The sequence below is a fragment of the Rhinatrema bivittatum genome, chromosome 1 (assembly GCF_901001135.1).
Source record: "Rhinatrema bivittatum chromosome 1, aRhiBiv1.1, whole genome shotgun sequence".
In the NCBI taxonomy this organism is placed as follows: Eukaryota; Metazoa; Chordata; class Amphibia; order Gymnophiona; family Rhinatrematidae; genus Rhinatrema; species Rhinatrema bivittatum.
In genome coordinates, this window is record NC_042615.1 from 786,776,611 (window position 1) to 786,796,523 (window position 19,913).

The window sequence follows — 19,913 nt, forward strand, 5'->3', positions numbered from 1 at the left end:
CAGGACTCATCTCTTTCCTCCGTCCCTGCCAGAGCCCGGTGGGAAGTAGTAATTCTTGTCTTCATGGCTCACAGACTCTATGTTCCCTGGCCAGGACCAGATGCGATGCTCCTTTGCTGTACCCCAACAGGCCAACAAGCTTTTTTTTTTTTTCCTGCCAGGAAATAACACAGGGGATGCTCCAAGAAGGTAGAACAGGGTGGCACATGGGTAACATTGATGCCCCCCCCCCTCCCCAGTTCTGAGGAGGCAGAGCAGTTGGAAGTGGTGGTTCCGTTGCCCCTCCTCCCACTACCGAGCAGGCAGAACAAAAGTGGGTCCATTGACCCCCATACTCCTGAGGAAACGGAATAGGCAGCAGATGGATCCATCACCCTCCCACCTCACACCCCACTTAGGAGGAGGCAAAGGGCAGATGGGTTCCATTCTGCCCCCTCTCTACCCCTGAAAAGGCAAATGGCTGATGGTGGCGATGGTCCAATTGCTTCCACCCACCCCTGAAGGAGGAGGCAGAGATTAGTGAGCCGAATGGGTTCATTCCACCCCCCCAAAAGGCAGAGGAGAGCAGCCTGATTTGTCCCTGAGGAAGAGGACGGTGAGGACAGAGGTTTCAGCGGCGCTGCTGGCCTGGGAGGGAGGGGGAAGGAGGAGAGAGTTGCTGGAGGGGATAAAGTTTAGGTTTCTTGCTTGACCGCTGTTCTGTGATAAATCGCAGCAGTTCTTCCTTCCTTTCTGATCGATCGGAGGTGAGTTATACAGATTACCAATCATTAAAATCCGTGTGAGGGGGAGAGAGTATATGTGTGAGAGTGAATATGTTCAGGGACACTAAGGGTGACCCATCCCCCCCCCCCCAAAAGAGGGAGATTTTTCAAAATGATCCGTAGGCACGTTAGAACAACTTGTACAAAAATTAAGGGTAATCCCAACAGAATTAATTTAACTTTCCCTTATGTCTTTCTTGAAAATAAAGGAAATACTCTGGATTTTTCTTTTAATTTAGCCGTGGATTGTAGAGAGCTGTGTGTCCCACACATGACCATCATGGTCAAGTGACCATCATCTGTCAAGTGTGTCTCAATGGGAAAAAGGTTGAGAACCACTGTCCTAGCTGACAAGTCAGGGACCGGGGAGGGGATAGCAGGGACAGAGGGATGAATTTGTTGGGGCAGTGTAACTTTGGAGAGTGAGGGATGAAATTTTGAAGTAGGGTTGGGTTTGGTTTTTTTTGGGGGGGGGATGGAGGGTGAGATTGGTGCAACTGCCCCCGAAATCACTTCTGATGTGCCAGAGGTGCTATAGACCTCAAATATGGAGAGGGCCCCCATCCCAGTCTTCAACCTCCAGTGGAATGGGGGCCCTGCACCCTCTCCCGCACCCGAGGGTCAGCCTTGTGCGTAAATGCTAACTCTGCCCCTGGAACGCCTTTCCTTGGTGAGAATAATAGCAGTGAGTAACCTGCACACTGAATCTGAATCAGTTTTGGAATATCTTGCCTCTGCTTGATACATGGCTCCCAGATTTGGAAAAATGCGCTTATGAGAAGGTAATTTCACATCCATGCCGGCATGTCGTCAAAGAATGCATGTTTAGCTTCCATTGACAGACTGTTATTAATCCAAAGTAACAAGGAATTCCTTGAAAGGCATCGTAAGGATCCCTATATTATCTGCCTTATCCAGAAAACAGAGCTCCATTGTCTTAACAAAATGCAGATCCAGAAATAGAAGAAAACCTGTTCACCCAGAAATCATTACTATACATGCAGTACATGAACCTTCAGGGTCCCCACACGTTGGACAACTTACCTGAGCAGAGGAGCACAGTAACATGATACATGTCCAGCCAGTTACCTCCATGCAACTACTGCTCTGGTTACCTCGTATCTTTCTTGGAAGCTCAATACAGTCGTTTCAGTACGATTTTAGGTTGAATCACTGCTCCGGGCAGTGCATCTTCTTGATAATAAGGGATCCTCTATGCTTATCCAGCCCTTTTTTTTTTTTTTGTTAAGCCCTCTTTGGATAAATAGAAATTATGTATAAAAATGCAATAAACTAGTGGATTCCACTAATCAACTTATGCATGAAACTCTCTTTAGAAAATCCACTCCCACTTTCAAAGCCATTTAATCAGCAAATCAACAAGCAGAGCAGTAATATGATTATTTTTTAATACCTTTATATAAATAGGAAATTAATCCTCTACCTCAAGGGAAGCTTAGTATTACTTTATCAAATGCATTTAATGCAAAGATTGAGTCATTTCCGTGAAACAATGAATCAATGAAATGTTGCACTTGAAGGGAAGGCATAAAAATTTTTATTGCAAAGATTGAATTCTTCTCTTAATTGTCGACAGGATTTAATAGTTCTCCTTTTGTCTGACAAAAATTGATCTAAAGTTAACCCTTTTTTCCCCATTCTAAAAAGTCTTGCAATGCTATCCAAGGATTAAGAAGTAGAGTTTTCTCTGATAGGCAAATATCCAGGAATAGTAAAATTTAAGAACATAAGGCTTGCCATACACACTGAAGGTCTGTCAAGCCCAATATCCTGTTTCCATTGGTGGTCATTCCATGTCACAAATAACTGGCAGGATCCCATACAGTATATAGATCCCAGTCTGCTAACACACAGTGACAAGTAGTGGCTATTCCCCAAGTCTACTTGTTTATGGACTTCTCCAGGAACTTGTCCAAACCTTTTTTAAACTCAACTATGCTAACTACCTTAACCAAAACTCCTTTTTATATTGGTATTCCTTTGGTCTATTTGAAATCTAGAAAATTTTTAAGGAGGTTTTTTCTATAATATTTTTGGAAAAATGAATAAAGATTTATAACATATTATATGTCACTATATGATATTTTTTTGATTATTTGTGTGATTATATTATTGATTGCCAGTGTATTTTTAACCAAAACTCCAGCAACAAATTCTAGAGCTTAATTGTACGTTGAGTGAAAAAGAATTTTCTCCAATTTGTTTTAATTGTGCTACTTACTAACTTCATGAAATGTCCCCTAGTCTTTGCATTTGAAAGAGTAAATAAATGATTTACATTTATCTGTTCTATTCCACTCATGATCTTAAAGACCTCTATCATATTCCCCCTCAACCATCTCTTCTATCCAAACAGCCCTAACCTCTTTAGCCTTTCCTCTTAAGGGAACCATTCCATCCCCTTTACTATTTTGGTTGCCCTTCTCTGTACCTTTTTCAATGCAATTATATCGTTTTTGAGATGCAGCGACCAGAATTGCACACAGTATTCTAGTGCTGCATCACCATGGAACGATACAAAGTTATTATGACATTCTCCATTCCTTTCCTAATAATTACTAACGTTCTGTTTGCTTTTTGAGCACCATTGTACACTGTACTGAGGATTTCAAATTATTCTCCACAATGATGTCCAAATCCTTTTCCTAATGCTAATTCCTAACATGGAGCCTAACGTGTAACTACAATGTGGGTTACTTTTGCCTATGTGCATCACTTTGCGCTTGTCCACATTAAATTTAATTTGCCATTTGAATACCCCATCAATCTTGCAAGGTCCTCCAGCAATTTTTCACAATCTGCTTGTGATTTAACAACTCAGAATAATTTTGTCTCGTCTACAAATTTGAACACTTAAGTTGTTTCATTTTTTAGATCATTTATAAATATACTAGCCGTTAAGCCCGTAACAACGGGCTACATTTAAAAAAAATTTTTCGGTCCATTTCCTTTCCACTCCCTCCCCCTCATTCTCCCTCCCCCCCCTCTATTCTCCCTCCCTCCCTCCCTCTCACCTTCCCCCCTCCCCTCACGCTCTCCTCCCTCCCCCTCCCCTTCCCTCACTCTCTCCTCCCTCCCCCCTCACCTCACTCTCTCCTCACTCCCCTCAGTCACTCCCCCTCTCTCAATCCCCTCCCCTTTCAGCTCATCCACAACCAGCAGACTGAAGATCTCCGGGGGGGGGGGGTCCCCTCCCTCGCGCATGCCGCCGCTACTGCTTGTCACCGCCACTGCTACTGCTCCTCCCGCTCGTGTTCCTCACCGCCACCGCTCCTGCTCCTCCCAGCGCCATTTTTTTTTTCAGGCACACTCCGCTCTGACTGACGTGCTCGCCCGCGCATGCGCGGTAGAGCTGCTCTCTACTGCACATTTGCGGGCCGTCGGTCAGAGCCCATTTATAAGGTAGATTAAAAAGTACTGGTTCCAGTACAGATCCCTGAGGCACTCCACTGTTTATCCTTCTCCACTGAGAAAACTGACCATTTAATCCTACTCTCTGTTTCCTATCCTTTAACCAGTTTGCAGTTCACAAAAAGACATTGCCTCCTATTCCATGGCTTTCTAATTTTCTCAGGCATCTCTAATGGGGGACTTTGTCAAAATGCCCTTTGAAAATCCAAAGACACTATGTCCACCGGCTCACCATTGGCCACGTGTTTACTAACCCCTTCAAAAAAATGTAGCAGATTGGTGAGGCAAGATGTCCCTTGTGTAAATCCACTTTGAACTGTTTTTTTTTTTTTTTACAGTCTTCCAGGCCTAAAAAACTGGTTGCAACAAAATACTTTTCTAATAAGAATTTTTGGATTTTCAGCCCATCATTCCACATGACGTTCAAGACGGCAGCTTTCTTAGAATTTGGGTACCTTATTTTCTTATGAGGCAGCAGACCAGTTCACTGTTCTTGCAGACAATGCAAACACAAAGGTTTAATAACTGTCCTTCTAATGGACTAATACATTTTTTTGACTAGCTTTTGAGATTTACATTCCCTTCATCAGGTCAAAACAAAAGCAGCTCAAAGCAAAGGATGAGGTTGCCTGAATGTACAAGAGAATCACAGCTGATTATTGCAACGGTGAAGGGGGGAGGGGGTGTGATGTATTCCCAGAGCGATACGACAGTGTCAGAAAAACAGCAAAATTATGTGTGTGGTAGTGAGGAGCCCAAGTCCTTGGTGCTAGTTTGGAAGTATTTACTCATTTCAACTTTGAACATCTTAACGTTCCTGTAGCGCGGCAGGCAAAGCTTTTGTTAGAAGACGTAAGCAAGCAGTAGTCTGCCTCCTTATCCATGAGGGGCAGTGGCTCTGCAAAGTGTAGGGGGTTTGCTTTGAAAGCAGGTGCAGATCTCTACAAAGGAAGCGTGCGCAAGTGCTTTCCCTGTGGACTTTTCACCTGCCGCGTACTTTTGAAACTTGCTTCCTTGGTAACGTACAAATTCACTGATCTAGAAACGCCAGTAAACACTGTAATTCAGTTGGCCGTTTATGCTGAAAGAATCTGGGAGAATTTCCTTTGTTTCCCTGCTTTTAGTTTTCTCCTGGGGCCATTGTTAGGGGTTGAGTTTTCTAGTAAGCTCTTCCCACTTAGTAACGTCCACTGTTATGAGTTTAGGGTGCTGCTGTGCTGATTGTTATCAGAACACCCATGCACAGGTCAGACCGATACACGAAAAGGACAAACACAGCACAGACAGTGGGGCTAAGAGGCCCTATCACGACCTGCTCTGCAGCAGAACAATTAGGGGAATGCATTTAACCAGCCCTCAGTTTAAATTGCATTGCAGATGTCAGCACACTGAGCTGCTATGTTTTAGGGCCTTAGTGCGCCTCCGAGCTTGGTACCATCCAGTGCAGTTCAAGGGCACGCTCGGCGCCTGGGCTGCTCCTGGTTACTTTTCTACCTCTTGTAATAAATTCCTTAAGGCTTCTTTCATGAGGAATGGACAGGTAGGAGGACGCGCCTTTACTGTCCTTACATCACTCTTTATTGCTGGCATCTGAAGCGTTTTATTGCAGGCATGTGAACAAGACCGGGAGGGATTTGTAGCCGCTGTGATTCAGTGCTTGGTAGTACCAGGAGATTCACACATCCCGTCACTTGCTTTTATGCCAAGTTAGCAGTTTCCAAAGCTTTCCCAACATCTGTGCAGACTTAAGGGTTGCTGAAAACGTCGCGGGGTACCCAGCATGCAAAATGATAGCGCTCCAAGTGATTAACAAATTGACGAAGGAGTTTCTCCCATTTTTGTGTCTGTTGGGAAGGTGTTTAGTACGGATGGCCCAAACGCAAATGGAAAGGGCGGGGTCCCCCAGGTCCATGGGTCCTCTCAGGTTCCCCCTTTATAAAATGCAGTCTCCCATGGTTACTCCTTTTGGTTATATTCTCAGTCTTTCCCATGTTAAACTGCCATATTTTGATGGCGCATTAATATAGCAGAATAAATTGCTTTTGATGCTTTAATAAGTACTTAGAATAGTAATCTGACTCTGCTAATTGCAGGTGTTAACCCCTGGCGCTTTATCTTGTGGGGTTTTTTTAATCACCTCTTGTTCCTCCTTTGTCCTTGTTGCTGGCCAGGAACGGTGAATGGAAGTCTCGGACCAGGGACGCTGTTTTAGCTGGCAGGGGCTGGTTCCTGTAGCAGCGCTCTTTCATTTTACCTCGGGATGAAGAATGTCACTTCCGCGGCACACACACACACACACACACACACACACAACCCCTGTCATCCCCGTCAGACCAGAGTCCCAAATCTCCTTTCACTGCCGTGCTGCATGCAGTCAGAACCAAGGTCCTGGCCTGCCTTGTTGTTTTTGGGTTTTTTTTAAGTCCTAGTGTTCCTGGTTGAAAGTCTCCGCTGGGATTTCAGCCGATGAGCTGCTTGCAGTTTCGCTGCCTGCCGTCTTATAGTTGGGCAGTGAATGAATCCCCTTTCAGTGCTGACTGTGCATCCTTATGGGAGCTCCAGGGTTGAACCTCTGTCTGTCTGTCTTTTTCCCTCTTTGTGATCTGTAGGTTATTACTGGATGGCGCTCCCCTTATAGCGATACATAAAGCCAGATATTATAAAAGGAAGGATGGCTTGGCTTTGGGGCCTGGACCTTTCGTGACAGGCTTGGAATATGCCACGGACACAAAAGCCACCGTGGTGGGAAAACCGGAGAGGACCTTTTTCTTAGAAGCTCTGCGAAGTACGGGGTGCACCCCAGAAGAGGCTGTAATGATTGGTGATGTAAGTGTGAAATCAGCAATAAGGGGGTCAACACATGGCAGGTTTAATATTTCTAGTCTGTGACAGACATTAGATGAATTCTATAAACACACAAAGTTATAAAATTTAAATATCGGGGGCAGCTATGGAGACCGGGATTTAGATTGAACGCAGATCCAAAATGCAATGAGCTTGTTGGTGGCCCACCCCAGTGCTATACGATTTGCAGATGGTTAGGACGTGCATATTGGATGCCAGACAGCAGTCAGCAGTGTAAATCCAAGAGAATTCAGAGATTTTACCCAATTACAAAGAGGAATAGCAAGCAGCAATATGGCTTAAGAATACTTTCCAACCTAGAATTGCAGTAGGCAGTCGTGGGGGGCTTACATTATACTCAGTGCATGCTGTTCCTCTTACAACCTGGTCAAAGAAAAGAAAGATCTATGTATCTGTGCATGAGTGTGTTCAGGTGCCCCGGGCAGGCTAATAAATCTATGTATCTGTGCATGGGTGTGTTCAGGTGCCCCGGGCAGGCTAATAAATCTATGTATCTGTGCATGGGTGTGTTCAGGTGCCCCGGGCAGGCTAATAAATCTGTGTATCTGTGCATGGGTGTGTTCAGGTGCCCCGGGCAGGCTAATAAATCTGTGTATCTGTGCATGGGTGTGTTCAGGTGCCCCGGGCAGGCTAATAAATCTGTGTATCTGTGCATGGGTGTGTTCAGGTGCCCCGGGCAGGCTAATAAATCTGTGTATCTGGGTATGAGTGTGTTCAGGTGCCCCAGGCAGGCTAATAAATCTGTGTATCTGTGCATGGGTGTGTTCAGGTGCCCCGGGCAGGCTAATAAATCTGTGTATCTGTGCATGGGTGTGTTCAGGTGCCCCGGGCAGGCTAATAAATCTGTGTATCTGTGCATGGGTGTGTTCAGGTGCCCCGGGCAGGCTAATAAATCTGTGTATCTGTGCATGGGTGTGTTCAGGTGCCCCAGGCAGGCTAATAAATCTATGTATCTGTGCATGAGTGTGTTCAGGTGCCCCAGGCAGGCTAATAAATCTATGTATCTGTGCATGAGTGTGTTCAGGTGCCCCAGGCAGGCTAATAAATCTATGTATCTGTGCATGGGTGTGTTCAGGTGCCCCGGGCAGGTTAATAAATCTGTGTATGGGTCTGTTCAGGTGCCCCGGGCAGGCTAATAAATCTGTGTATCTGTGCATGAGTGTGTTCAGGTGCCCCACGCAGGCTAATAAATCTATGTATCTGTGCATGGGTGTGTTCAGGTACCCCAGGCAGGCTAATAAATCTATGTATCTGTGCATGAGTGTGTTCAGGTGCCCCGGGCAGGCTAATAAATCTGTGTATCTGTGCATGAGTGTGTTCAGGTGCCCCGGGCAGGCTAATAAATCTATGTATCTGTGCATGGGTGTGTTCAGGTGCCCCAGGCAGGCTAATAAATCTATGTATCTGTGTATAAGTGTGTTCAGGTGCCCCAGGCAGGCTAATAAATCTATGTATCTGTGTATGAGTGTGTTCAGGTGCCCCAGGCATGCTAATAAATCTGTGTATCTGTGCATGAGTGTGTTCAGGTGCCCCGGGCAGGCTAATAAATCTGTGTATCTGTGCATGAGTGTGTTCATGTGCCCCAGGCAGGCTAATAAATCTATGTATCTGTGCATGGGTGTGTTCAGGTGCCCCAGGCAGGCTAATAAATCTGTGTATCTGTGCATGGGTGTGTTCAGGTGCCCCGGGCAGGCTAATAAATCTATGTATCTGTGCATGAGTGTGTTCAGGTGCCCCAGGCAGGCTAATAAATCTGTGTATCTGTGCGTGGGTGTGTTCAGGTGCCCCAGGCAGACTAATAAATCTATGTATCTGTGCATGGGTGTGTTCAGGTGCCCCAGGCAGACTAATAAATCTGTGTATCTGTGCATGGGTGTGTTCAGGTGCCCCAGGCAGGCTAATAAATCTATGTATCTGTGCATGGGTGTGTTCAGGTGCCCCAGGCAGGCTAATAAATCTATGTATCTGTGTATGAGTGTGTTCAGGTGCCCCAGGCAGGTTAATAAATCTATGTATCTGTGTATGAGTGTGTTCAGGTGCCCCAGGCAGGCTAATAAATCTATGTATCTGTGCATGGGTGTGTTCAGGTGCCCCAGGCAGGCTAATAAATCTATGTATCTGTGCATGGGTGTGTTCAGGTGCCCCAGGGCAGGCTAATAAATCTATGTATCTGTGCATGGGTGTGTTCAGGTGCCCCGGGCAGGCTAATAAATCTATGTATCTGTGCGTGGGTGTGTTCAGGTGCCCCAGGCAGGCTAAGAAGTTAACATCCCTTCAAAATAACATTTTGGCACCCATCTTGGCTGCTGCCTAGCAGGTCCACCCTTTAATTCAGCCCTGCACACGTTTATGTGTCTGTAGGGGGGAGGGGGGATAATATATAATGGGGAAGGGATGTTGGGGATATGTGATGAGGTGGTTACGCATACTGAGGGTCATGTGGGGTGTTAGAGTTAAGATTGAGTGTGTTGAGGGTTTGTGCCATGGGGCTATATGGTTTGTGTTTCTTGAGTGTGTATTTTATTTATTTACTAGCAACTGTACCCGACCTACGCCCGGGCGGCGAGCCTTTTTATTGGCTCATATGCTCTTGTATGGAAGCGTTAGCTGAAAAGGAAAAACGAAATTGTTTTCACCAAGGGCAGGGGACGTGGATGCAGATTTGCTAAAGCCAGGGCTGGCAAAGTTTATTTACCAAGCTCTCTCTCTCTCGCACTCCCCCACACCCCCTCTCCTCTCTCACACACACATTTTCACTCACCGGCATCCCCCTCCCCTCATATAGGCTCTCACTCTCTGAAACCCACACTCAAGCATCCCCCCCACCCACCCTCTCTTACCTCCCGTGCTTTCTCTCACACCCTCCCCACCCCCCTCTTTATCAACCATGCTCTCTCACCCCCCTTCTCTCACACATTCTCTCTCACCGGCATCCCCCCCCCAATGCTCTCTCTCACACCCTCCCGCTCTCTCTCACCCTCCCCGACACACATTCTCTGTCACCGGCATGGCACAGGTCCACCCACCCTCTCTTACCTCCCATGCTCTCTCTCACACCCTCCCCACCCCCCTCTTACCAACCATGCTTTCTTTCACCCCCTCCTCTCTCACACACACATTCTCTCTCACTGGCTGCCCCCCCCCCCCCAAGCTCTCTCTCACACCCTCCTGCTGTCTCTCACCCTCCCCGACACACATTCTCTCTCACCGGCATGCCGCAGGACCTGCGCTGTTTGCGACGAAGATGAAGGGCGGGCGCGCCGTTCACTAAAAAGGAAAACTTTTTTTTACCCAGGGCAAGGGATGTGGAGGCAGATTTGCTAAAGCCAGGGCTGGCAAAGTTTATTTAGCAACCTGTCTCTCGCACTCCCCCACACACTCTCTTCTCTCTCTCACACACACATGCTCTCTCACCAGCATCCCCCTCCCCTCATATAGGTTCCCTCTCTCTGAAACCCACCCTCAAGCATCCCCCCACCCACCCTCTCTTACCTCCCATGCTCTCTCTCACACCCTCCCCACCCCCCTCTTTATCAACCATGCTCTGTCACCCCCCTCTCTCACACACACATTCTCTCTCACAGGCATCCCCCTCCCCTCATATAGGCTCCCTCTCTCTGAAACCCACACTAAAGCATCCCCCCACCCACCCTCTCTTACCTCCCATGCTCTCTCTCACACCCTCCCCACCCTCTCTTACCTCCCATGCTCTCTCTCACTCTCCCCGACACACATTCTCTCTCACCAGCATGCCACGGGATTCACGGCGAAGATGAAGGCCCGGCGCGCCGTTCGTGGCACATGGGGGCCTTCCATTTTCGCCTTGAGCAGAAAATAGCAGCGGAGAACCCGGCATGCTGCGAATGGAGTGCGTCCCGCGGCACACGCTCCGTTCGCGGCGAAGATGAAGGCCCGGGCGCACCGATCGCGGCACACGGGGAAGCGGGCTGGGGAACATGCGCGAGCAGTGACGGACACACTACCAAGCCCCATATATTATAGCGCCATCTAGCGGCGGGCTGGGGAACATGCGCGAGCACTGACGGACACACTACCAAGCCCCATATATTATAGCGCCATCTAGCGGCGGGCTGGGGAACATGCGCGAGCACTGACGGACATACTGCCTAGCCCGATATATTATGGATTTATAATACTTATATTCCGCCATATTACCAGGCAGACTGCTCATGTTGGAAAACAGTGAATAAAACTAATTTAAAAATTACCATAACCAGTAAAAGCTTCACAGAACAATAAAGCTTTCCTGAAACACTTATAATCTGTAAGCAAACCTGAGGCTACAGGGAGGATATTGCAGAGAGTGGGAGATGACGTGGAGATGACTTTGAGTAGAGGGGTGCGGAGGGTGCCTGTTGAGAGTTGTGTGTGGGGGGAGCGTCTGGATTTGGTGGGGGAGTATGTGAGAGATGGGGATGTTGGAGGAGGGGTTGCATGCCGAGTTGTAACAAACACAATCTCAGTATGGTATTTTGAGGGGGTTATATGTATGTGTGTAGCGGGAGGGAGGATGGTGTGTCTGTGGGGGAAGAGGTGTAGGGAAGACTATGTGTGAAGCTGTGTGTGTGCATGTGGAGTGAGGTGGGAGGTTGGATGAGTGGAGGGGGTAGGAAGATGATGGAAAGTGTGCTGCTGACCTTCCAGAGAGCTGGGTGGGTGGGGAGGGTTTTGAGATGCCGTAGACACCAACATTCCACCGCCTCTAACCATTTCCCATAATACAATTTTTTCCCCTGATATTGCCCCTCCAGCAAAAATAATTGGGCACATAAAGCTAATGTAATAAATTACATTGGCAAACCCTTTGAAATGATTTTTTTCTCTTGTATTTTTATTGACTTTTTCCTGTATTTTAAATTTCATTAGAAGCCACATAAGAGAAAAAATCCAGTGACTCCTCTGGCTCCAATATGCAAAATCTCAAAAAGTGGATTACCTAGTAATTAATTGAGCACTCCTACAATCACGATCAGTAATATGAACCTTTGAGTATTTGTCACTGGTAATTTTCATTGAACAGGCCTGGATTTATTTATTTATTTATTTAGAATTCTTATATGCCGACATTCTTGAAAGAAGATATCAAATCAGATCGGTTTCCATTAAAACTGAACAATCGCAGCTGTGGCGTTACATTGAAACAAGTTGTCATAAACAAATAACATTATGAGTAACATTATAAGTAAAGAGTAAAAAAAGTAAAAATCAACAAATCAAACAGACAAACAGTCTTCAAGACTAAACCCAATATGAGTGTGACAAAGAACAAAGGTACATTTAGATAGAGCAACAGTGCCGTAGTGGTGTTGTAGCTGATAGGCGTAATCTAAAGCGTTTGAGGATGGGGGAGGTCGGTCAGGATGTGGAGTTGCTTTTATTCCTCTCTATTGGTATCTGTATTTTATACTGATTATGTATGTTCTTTGCTTCACTGCCTAGGACTTTGGCATTAGCAGGTTCCAAATAAGTAAATAAAATAAAAATGTATGTGATCACAGCTCCCTTCTATTAACAGTAGCTTCAAAAATGTTTTAGATTTCATTTGCATATTTAGACTGAAAACTGTGCACAACATATTAAATATGTACACTGAGAGATTTACAGAGTCTGAATTACATCCAACGCGCCAGTTAAAACCCTTTCTGTCCTTCCTCCCTCTGGCAGGACTGCAGAGACGATGTTGGCGGCGCTCAGAATGCTGGCATGCTAGGTATTCTGGTAAAGACTGGTAAGTAGTTTTGACAAGGCTCGTTTGTACAGGAGTGTGAAATGCCTGAACCAATGCTGTTGCAGGAAATGGATGGATCATTGCATCCAATGCTCGATTTTCAATTTCGTTTTGTTGGCTTTCGGAAATTCGCCTTCTGTTTTCCACCACTTACGCTTGCAAGTCAGTGAAGGAAATGTCCTCTTAGATCAGCGCCGGGGGATGCTAGGCCGGAAGCAGCGAGTGGTCTTACTGTCCTGCATTTAAAGGTCAAGCAGGCAAAAGGCTGCCAAGTCCACTGACATTGCCGCCTGTTTTCCATAGGCATTTACGAAATACCAACAGTAAGAACACAGAAGACTTCTTTTGCCATTTTCCCTATTGTTTTGACACGTGCACTATTTTAAATTTAAACAGGAAAACTAATAAAATTGTGTATTTAGCAAAGCGGAGGCGTTAAGTTAGCCGCTTAAGTTACCCAGCTAACTCCGATATTCAAAGTTAGCCAGATGACTTAGCTGGCTAAGTCTGGTCGAGTCAAAGCTGTCCTACTTAGTTGGCTATAGTTAACTGTAAGCAAGTTTAGGGGTGCAGGACCTGATTGCTACAGGATACTTTCAGTTGCCCTCCCACCTTACTTCACAATCCTAAGTCAGGAAAAAGACTTTTCTCCTCAGAAACAGACTTTTTTTTGTCAGATTTCACAGGATATAGCATTTAGGAAATAACCATTCCTGTCTCTAACATCCTGGCTAACTAAGCATTCAGTTTTCCCTAAAGAAAGTTCAGTATCATGGGTGAGTTCACACATGCCATAAACCTTAGCCTGCTTAATATATTAACTTATGGCTAACTTACTTACCCCTGCTACAGCTTCAGGCAATCGCCCCTGTTTACCTCTGAAGTAGGCTCGAGCTGGAGAGTGTGGACAGGCAAGGAGACTTGACTCTGGGACAGGTTCTGGCAAAGCTACCGTCTTTCTGGGGGCTTGTTTCAGGCTCTGTACTGGCAGAGCTGTCGGACTGCTCTCGGCTCTCCATCACCTCAGACTGCTCACCACAGTCTTTCTTCAGGGCGTCTCCTCCCTCTGGTCTCCTGGTCACACTTAGTCTTCTCCCACCTCGATAGCCGCGGACGTGGGCTGCTTCAATTCGCTCTCAGGATTCGCTCCCCCTTGGGCATCCTTTGCCTCCTTATTTGCTCTCCCCCCATCTTATACTCTCCAGCTGATAAATATACATAAGCTCCTGCATAATCATGGTGGGTGGAGGGTCTTCGCTGCATTGCAGGTCTTTCCCCCCCTCCCCATTTCTTCGGGGGGAGAATTGTCATGTCTGTATGCCAAGCTGTTATGCCAGAATGTTTTTCTCTGTCTCAGACTCGCCCGCTCCCTCTTCCGACTGTGGGGGTCTTTTTGACCTCTGGACTTGCTTGCCGATCCATGACTCCTGCTTAGGGGCTTAGCTTCTTCATTGTCCTTCTGTCTTCTTCTTTATTTAAACAGGCACTTACAGACAGGCAGATCTAGATAACGTACTTTCAGTACAAAGTTCTCATCAGAACAAGGTCTCTTCTTTTTCCACTGAGAATGTTTTTGGGGCCTGTCAGTCTTGTCTGCATACGTCTTTGGCTGTTGTGATTCATATTTGCTGCTTTCAGTGGTAAAACATGGGATATCTACCTACATAGCCAGATAATTAATTAAGATAGCCAGCTATATTCAATAGTGTAGCTGCAGTGTTGAATATGCCTCCACAGTTAGCCAGATAAGTTTATCCGGCTAACTTTGCTGTCTGGACTGTGTCTGAATATAGACCTCTAATTTTGTAATTCACATATCTAATTGAATTTCATTTCTCAAAAGTGACTTCAAGTCACATCCAAAATATCAGTTCCTTACTCCTGAGATCATTGTGTCCCGACCTACAGGAGCAATTATTGCTGAACTAGATGAAATGAGTCTAACTTCCAGAAGGCATAAAGAATACTTAGTGGAGGAAAAAAGAAAAGGTTTGATTTCAGGGATGCCCACAGGTGTGGTCTTACAAATTTTTGTACCTGATCTATTTCAGCAGGTCCTAATCTTTTTTTCTGCTCTTATAAAATCAGAATCCTTACCACAGAATCCAGCAGATGCAAATTACTGTTGGTAACAATATTTCCTCATTTTACACTGTGACTGTTGTACAATTAAAGCTCTTCGAATAATTCCATAGCCAGGGATTTTATTCTCCAGACAAAGCACAGTCTGTTAACACTGCAGCCTGGTTTTCCTTCATTTTGCATTATTATCTTTGTAACGCAGATTTATCCTGTGACCAAGAAATCTCATGGATTGCAAACCACAGGTTGAGGGCCTCGTATGTACCAGCTGTTAGAGTTTAAGTCTCCAGAGCTTGTCTGGGGATCTATGACTGCTTTTCCAGGTACCAACCCAGCCTGGAATGCTTTGAACTGTGTGCACTGGCGCTGGCTATTCTCAGTCCAACTGAACATAACATAAAGTTATCAGTCTGTTTCATCCAAAATAGCAAAATCTCCTTAGAAAGGACTACTAGGAGATCCGGGTGGAGTTTTTATTCAGCTGCTTGAACCATCAGTCTATACTTGGAAAATTTGTGACAGGAAAACAAGCTAGACTTTATTTTCACCCTGAAAAATCAACAATGGAGCTCCCTAGTGAAAAACTTGATTAAAAATTTATTTTTTATCTGGGTAGAACCAAAGCAGATATGAGATAGCAATGACATGATTAATATCGTCTAACATGTTGAGGAGCTCCTTGCTAAACCCTGGAATCCCCTAATAGCTCAGTGTGATTTCTTGAAGTTTTGTACTAGTTGGTCATTTCACCCACCACTTATTTATGTTGCTGACACCTTTTGTTGAAGATGTTTACCTTTCATTGCAGGGAAGTATCGAGCAGGAGATGAAGGTAAAATTAACCCAGCTCCCTACTTGATCTGCGACAGCTTCGCTGAAGCTGTAAATCACATCTTACAGAATCTGCTCTAAGGAAGATCACTGCAGCCTGAACGATAGAACGATGATGCTTTGTTGAAGGAATACAATAAAGATATATATATATAACATGAATGGGGTGGATCTCGGCAGTCCAATTAGGGCTGCAGGTTTTATTCTGTCTCCTACTGGACCTTTAATCAAAAAAAGTCAGATTGTTTTAAAAACAAACATTTATTTGTGAATAGTCATTTTGTTTGAAAGAAAAATTAGTAGTACTTGTTTCCTTCAGGAAAAGGGGAGCAGTTAGGATGTCCAAAAGGTTAGCAGTGTTCTCACTGTAATACAGTGTTTAAATAAGGCAAGGGGTGCGACAAAGCAGCAGTGAATGCAGAATGTGTGCCTGATTGCATAAAGAGTGCGATCCCTAATACTTGGTCTCTCTCAGTTCTAAATTGGACGGACTCATTTTTGGTTTTCTTCGTCTTCATTCCCCTCGCCTCAGCCAGCTTGCTTAGGTGGCCGGGGGAATCTGCACGAGGCTCCTCCTCTAGAAACATGCCTTCAGTCCTCCCACTGTGGTCAGGGCCACCACCGGTCTCCTGTGCTTCTGCAGCCAGGGGAAACACCACAGAATGAGGTTCTCATCACAGAAGCGCGAGTGGCAGCAGCCTCGGTTGTTACGTTCCCCCCCCAATATGGGCTTAGGACGGCCTTGGGCCCTCTCCCTGTGCTGGAGTATCATGCTTTTAACCTCATGGTGCAAAACTGACCCTGTGCAGCCCAGGAAGAGGAAGCGGTTTAAAGCATTGCTGCTGCTGCTGGGCTCAAGAGAATCAAGCCTCAATCAGCGAGGATGGGGAGAGGGGATCAGTGACGGGGATAGAGGAATGGTGAGAGAATGGTGGCGAAGAGGTGTGCGAGTGAGGGGATCATAGCGGGGTGGGGAACATGCGACTGGGTGAGAGGATCAGAGGGAGCATGGGATGTGATGAAGCAGCTGTGAATGCACAATGCATGCTTGATGGCATAAAGAGAGTTATCACTAGTAGGAACAGGCAATTTAAATAACCTCGATGTGGACATCTGGTGAGACCCCCATCTCAGGTACTATATTCAGTTCTGCAGACTACATCTACAAAAGGATATTGAGATGGTGGAGGCAACTCAAAAGAGGGTCACCAAAATGGTGGATAGTCTTCACCATAAGCCATAGGTAGAAAGGAGGAGAGATGTGACAGAACATTTAACTGTTTAATTGTCTTGAATAAGATATTAGAAGGTGGTAATTTCTATAGAATTAGAAGCTGAAGGAGAGTGGGGATTAACCCTCTGAAATCATTACTTGCTACTACAAGAACAAACTCAATCTGAACCTTTCTAAAGAACTCATCACCTCTTTCCTTCCAATCCACTCCAAATACCTATATCAGAAACCTCTTCTCTAAACTCTTTGTAATATCCCTCCAACACCTTTTGTCATAATTGCTCCCTCACCCCTTCTACCCCCATCCCTTCATATCTCCCCTTCACCTGGCCGCCTCACTCAGTGTATGTGTCTTTCGCCTAAATTTTGTGTCTTATTCCTATAATTGTATGAAATTGGAACGCTTAAAGTGAATGTAATTGGTTCCTATAACACACATGTCATGATGTAAACCATTGTGATCTGCTCTTGGAATGATAGTTTGTAAAATGGCTAAATAAATAAATAAATAAATGAAATGTGTGGCTGGAGCGATGTAGGCTTGGGGAGGGGATGTTTCAGAAGCCATTTATTTGGGCAAGTACCGACTTAGCTGGGCAAATTGGCTATTTGAAAATTGCCCACAGCACACCTTGTTAAAAATGCATGCGGGATCAACAACGTGCATGCTTTGTCCTGGGCAAGAAGGGGGCAGTTTCAGGGGCACTTAGATTGGATCTTCAAATCTGCGCATGTTGATTTGAAGGGAAAAAGAAAGTGCAAATTTCCACAGGTACTTTTCCCGTGACATTTCAAAGGGAAAGGGTGCTTGTACTTCCCCTTTGTTAGGAATCGTGGGTTTCGTGGACCCTTGGCCCGAGGTGGAGGTTGATGCTACCTGAGGGATGGGAGCCCCACAGCTCCTCACCGTCGGGAGGCGCTGTGGGGCTCCCATCCCTCAGGTAGCAGCAGGGACACGACTAGTAGTTCAGTAGAGTGAGGATGTCCTGCATCACTGCCACGTGATCGCAGGTACTTGCACTGAGATATACTGTGAAGCGCCCCCGAGGAGCGAGACAGAGAGGCACAGTTCAAAGGAGGCACAGTACTATAGGCAGGGCTGAAGGTATGATGTACCGGAGAAGGAAGCTCCAAGGCAGAGGTGCGCTGGGCAGGCCCCGAGGAGCGGAAGCACAGAGATAGGATCTCTGAAGGAGTGATGCAGAGACTGTCCCAAGGGGAGGGACAGCACAGCGTCTCTGGGGATGTCGTAGGGGCTGCCCCGAGGAGCGGGGATGTGAGGACCGGGAGTGTAGAGTAAGGTCACTGGAGAAATGATGTGGAGACTGCCCCGAGGAGTGGGGAAGTGTAGAGTCAAAGTATCAGACGAAATGATGTGGAGGCTGCCCGAGGAGCAGGGTAGCATAGTCAAAGTCTCCGGTGTAGCAAGGTGAAGGCTGCTCCGAGGAACGGGAAAGTGTAGAGGTGGAATCTCTAGAGGCAGTGCTGAGGCAACCCCGAGGAGCGGAGAAGTGAGTAGGCAGGATCTCTGGTGAAAAGCGCAAGCAGACCCCCGAGGAGCGGGTACCCGAACAAGAGTCCAGATCAGCAGGTAGAGATCCAAGGCAGGAACCACGGTCTGGAGAGACAGGAACAAGCACCAGTGAGGGAAGAAACTCGTTGCCAAGTCAATTTGCATAGGCCAAGGGAGGTGCTTAAATATTCTAAGGTGATGATGTCATCAGTAGAGGACGGCCCAGAGATTCCCACCAATGGTCCTTTAAATAGAGCAAAGATGGCGCACGCGCCTAGAAAAGCCCGAAGTCGGAGCGTGGGCCGGCGACGTCCCAGCCGCCCTGCGGAGCCGAGAGAACCAGGAACAGTGCAGAGACAGTGGCTGACAAGAGCCGTGAGTTCCCCTGGAATGGAGGGCAAGGCATGGCAAGATGTGAGTTGGGGCGGCCGCCTGTGGCCGACGATCATAACACCCTTTGAGAATAGGTGCAAAGTTTGGTGGGTAAAAGTGTGATAGGTTTTGCATTATTTATTTGATTTGATTTATATTCCACCTTTCAGCCAATTCAAAGCTGATTACATTCAGTGTTGTAGGTGTTTCCCTGTCCCCAGAGGGCTCACAATCTAATTTTGTACCCGACATAGGCGTACTAAAGGGGGGGGGGGGGGGTGCAAGGGGGGTGGTCCGCCCCGGGTGGCAACGGGGAAGTGTGCCTTTGCCACCGGCAGGAAGGTCCTGTAGCAGCACGGGACAGTGATGTGGTGGGGGAAATCCCGCCAGCAAAAGCAATGACTGCAGCAGTGGCAGAGGCCAGCAGCTGAAGAAGAGGCCCTGCAGTGCCACTGGCAGCTGAAGAAGGGAGAGACTGGCTCTGTGAGAGAAAGTGCCGGGGTCTGTGTGTATGAGGGGGGTGTGTATAGAAGAGTGTGTGTATTTGGGCCTGTGTATATATATGAGAGGGTACCCATGTGTGTGTATGAGAGAGTGCTTGGGGGGGGGGGGAGAGAGGAACTGTGTGTGAGAGATATAGAGGGGGTGGGGTGAGAGAAAGCATATGTGTGGGTGAGACAGGAGTTGTGCGTGAGATACAGGCGACGCATGTATGTGTGAGAGCGAGATGGAGGAGACGTGTCTCACACACACATATACTCAAGCTTCCTCTGTCTCACCAAACACGTGTGTATGTAAGAAGGAGCATGTTTTGTTTGTGTGTCTGTGTGTGTGTCCCAATTCACGAGAGTCTCATGGTGACAGTTATGGAGAGTGGGGGATTTTAAAAATCCTTAGTTTTAATTACTGGGTGTTATTTGATATCTGCTGTTTTGAAATATTTTATCAATGTTCAGGAAATTTTTAAAAATGTGTACAGGAGCTTCTAATTATTGAATATTCATCAGCTGTTTTGAAATGTATATTTTTTACTATGGTTTTACTATTCTGATTGATTTATATTTCTTGATT

The 19,913-nt window shown here is 46.3% G+C and overlaps 1 protein-coding gene across 3 annotated transcripts in view; it reads left to right on the plus strand.

Annotated features, from left to right (window-relative positions):
- HDHD2 (haloacid dehalogenase like hydrolase domain containing 2) overlaps positions 1-15,981 on the plus strand; it is an 80,125-nt gene extending 64,144 nt beyond the window's left edge. For all 3 annotated transcript variants that reach the window (XM_029580458.1, XM_029580466.1, XM_029580476.1), the window contains 3 exons: positions 6,806-7,022; positions 12,747-12,810; positions 15,701-15,981. In XM_029580458.1, the coding sequence (XP_029436318.1) occupies positions 6,806-7,022; positions 12,747-12,810; positions 15,701-15,804 (385 nt within the window). In that variant the 3' untranslated portion in view covers positions 15,805-15,981. The remainder of the gene's footprint in view (positions 1-6,805; positions 7,023-12,746; positions 12,811-15,700) is intronic.
- Positions 15,982-19,913: the final 3,932 nt, after the last annotated feature.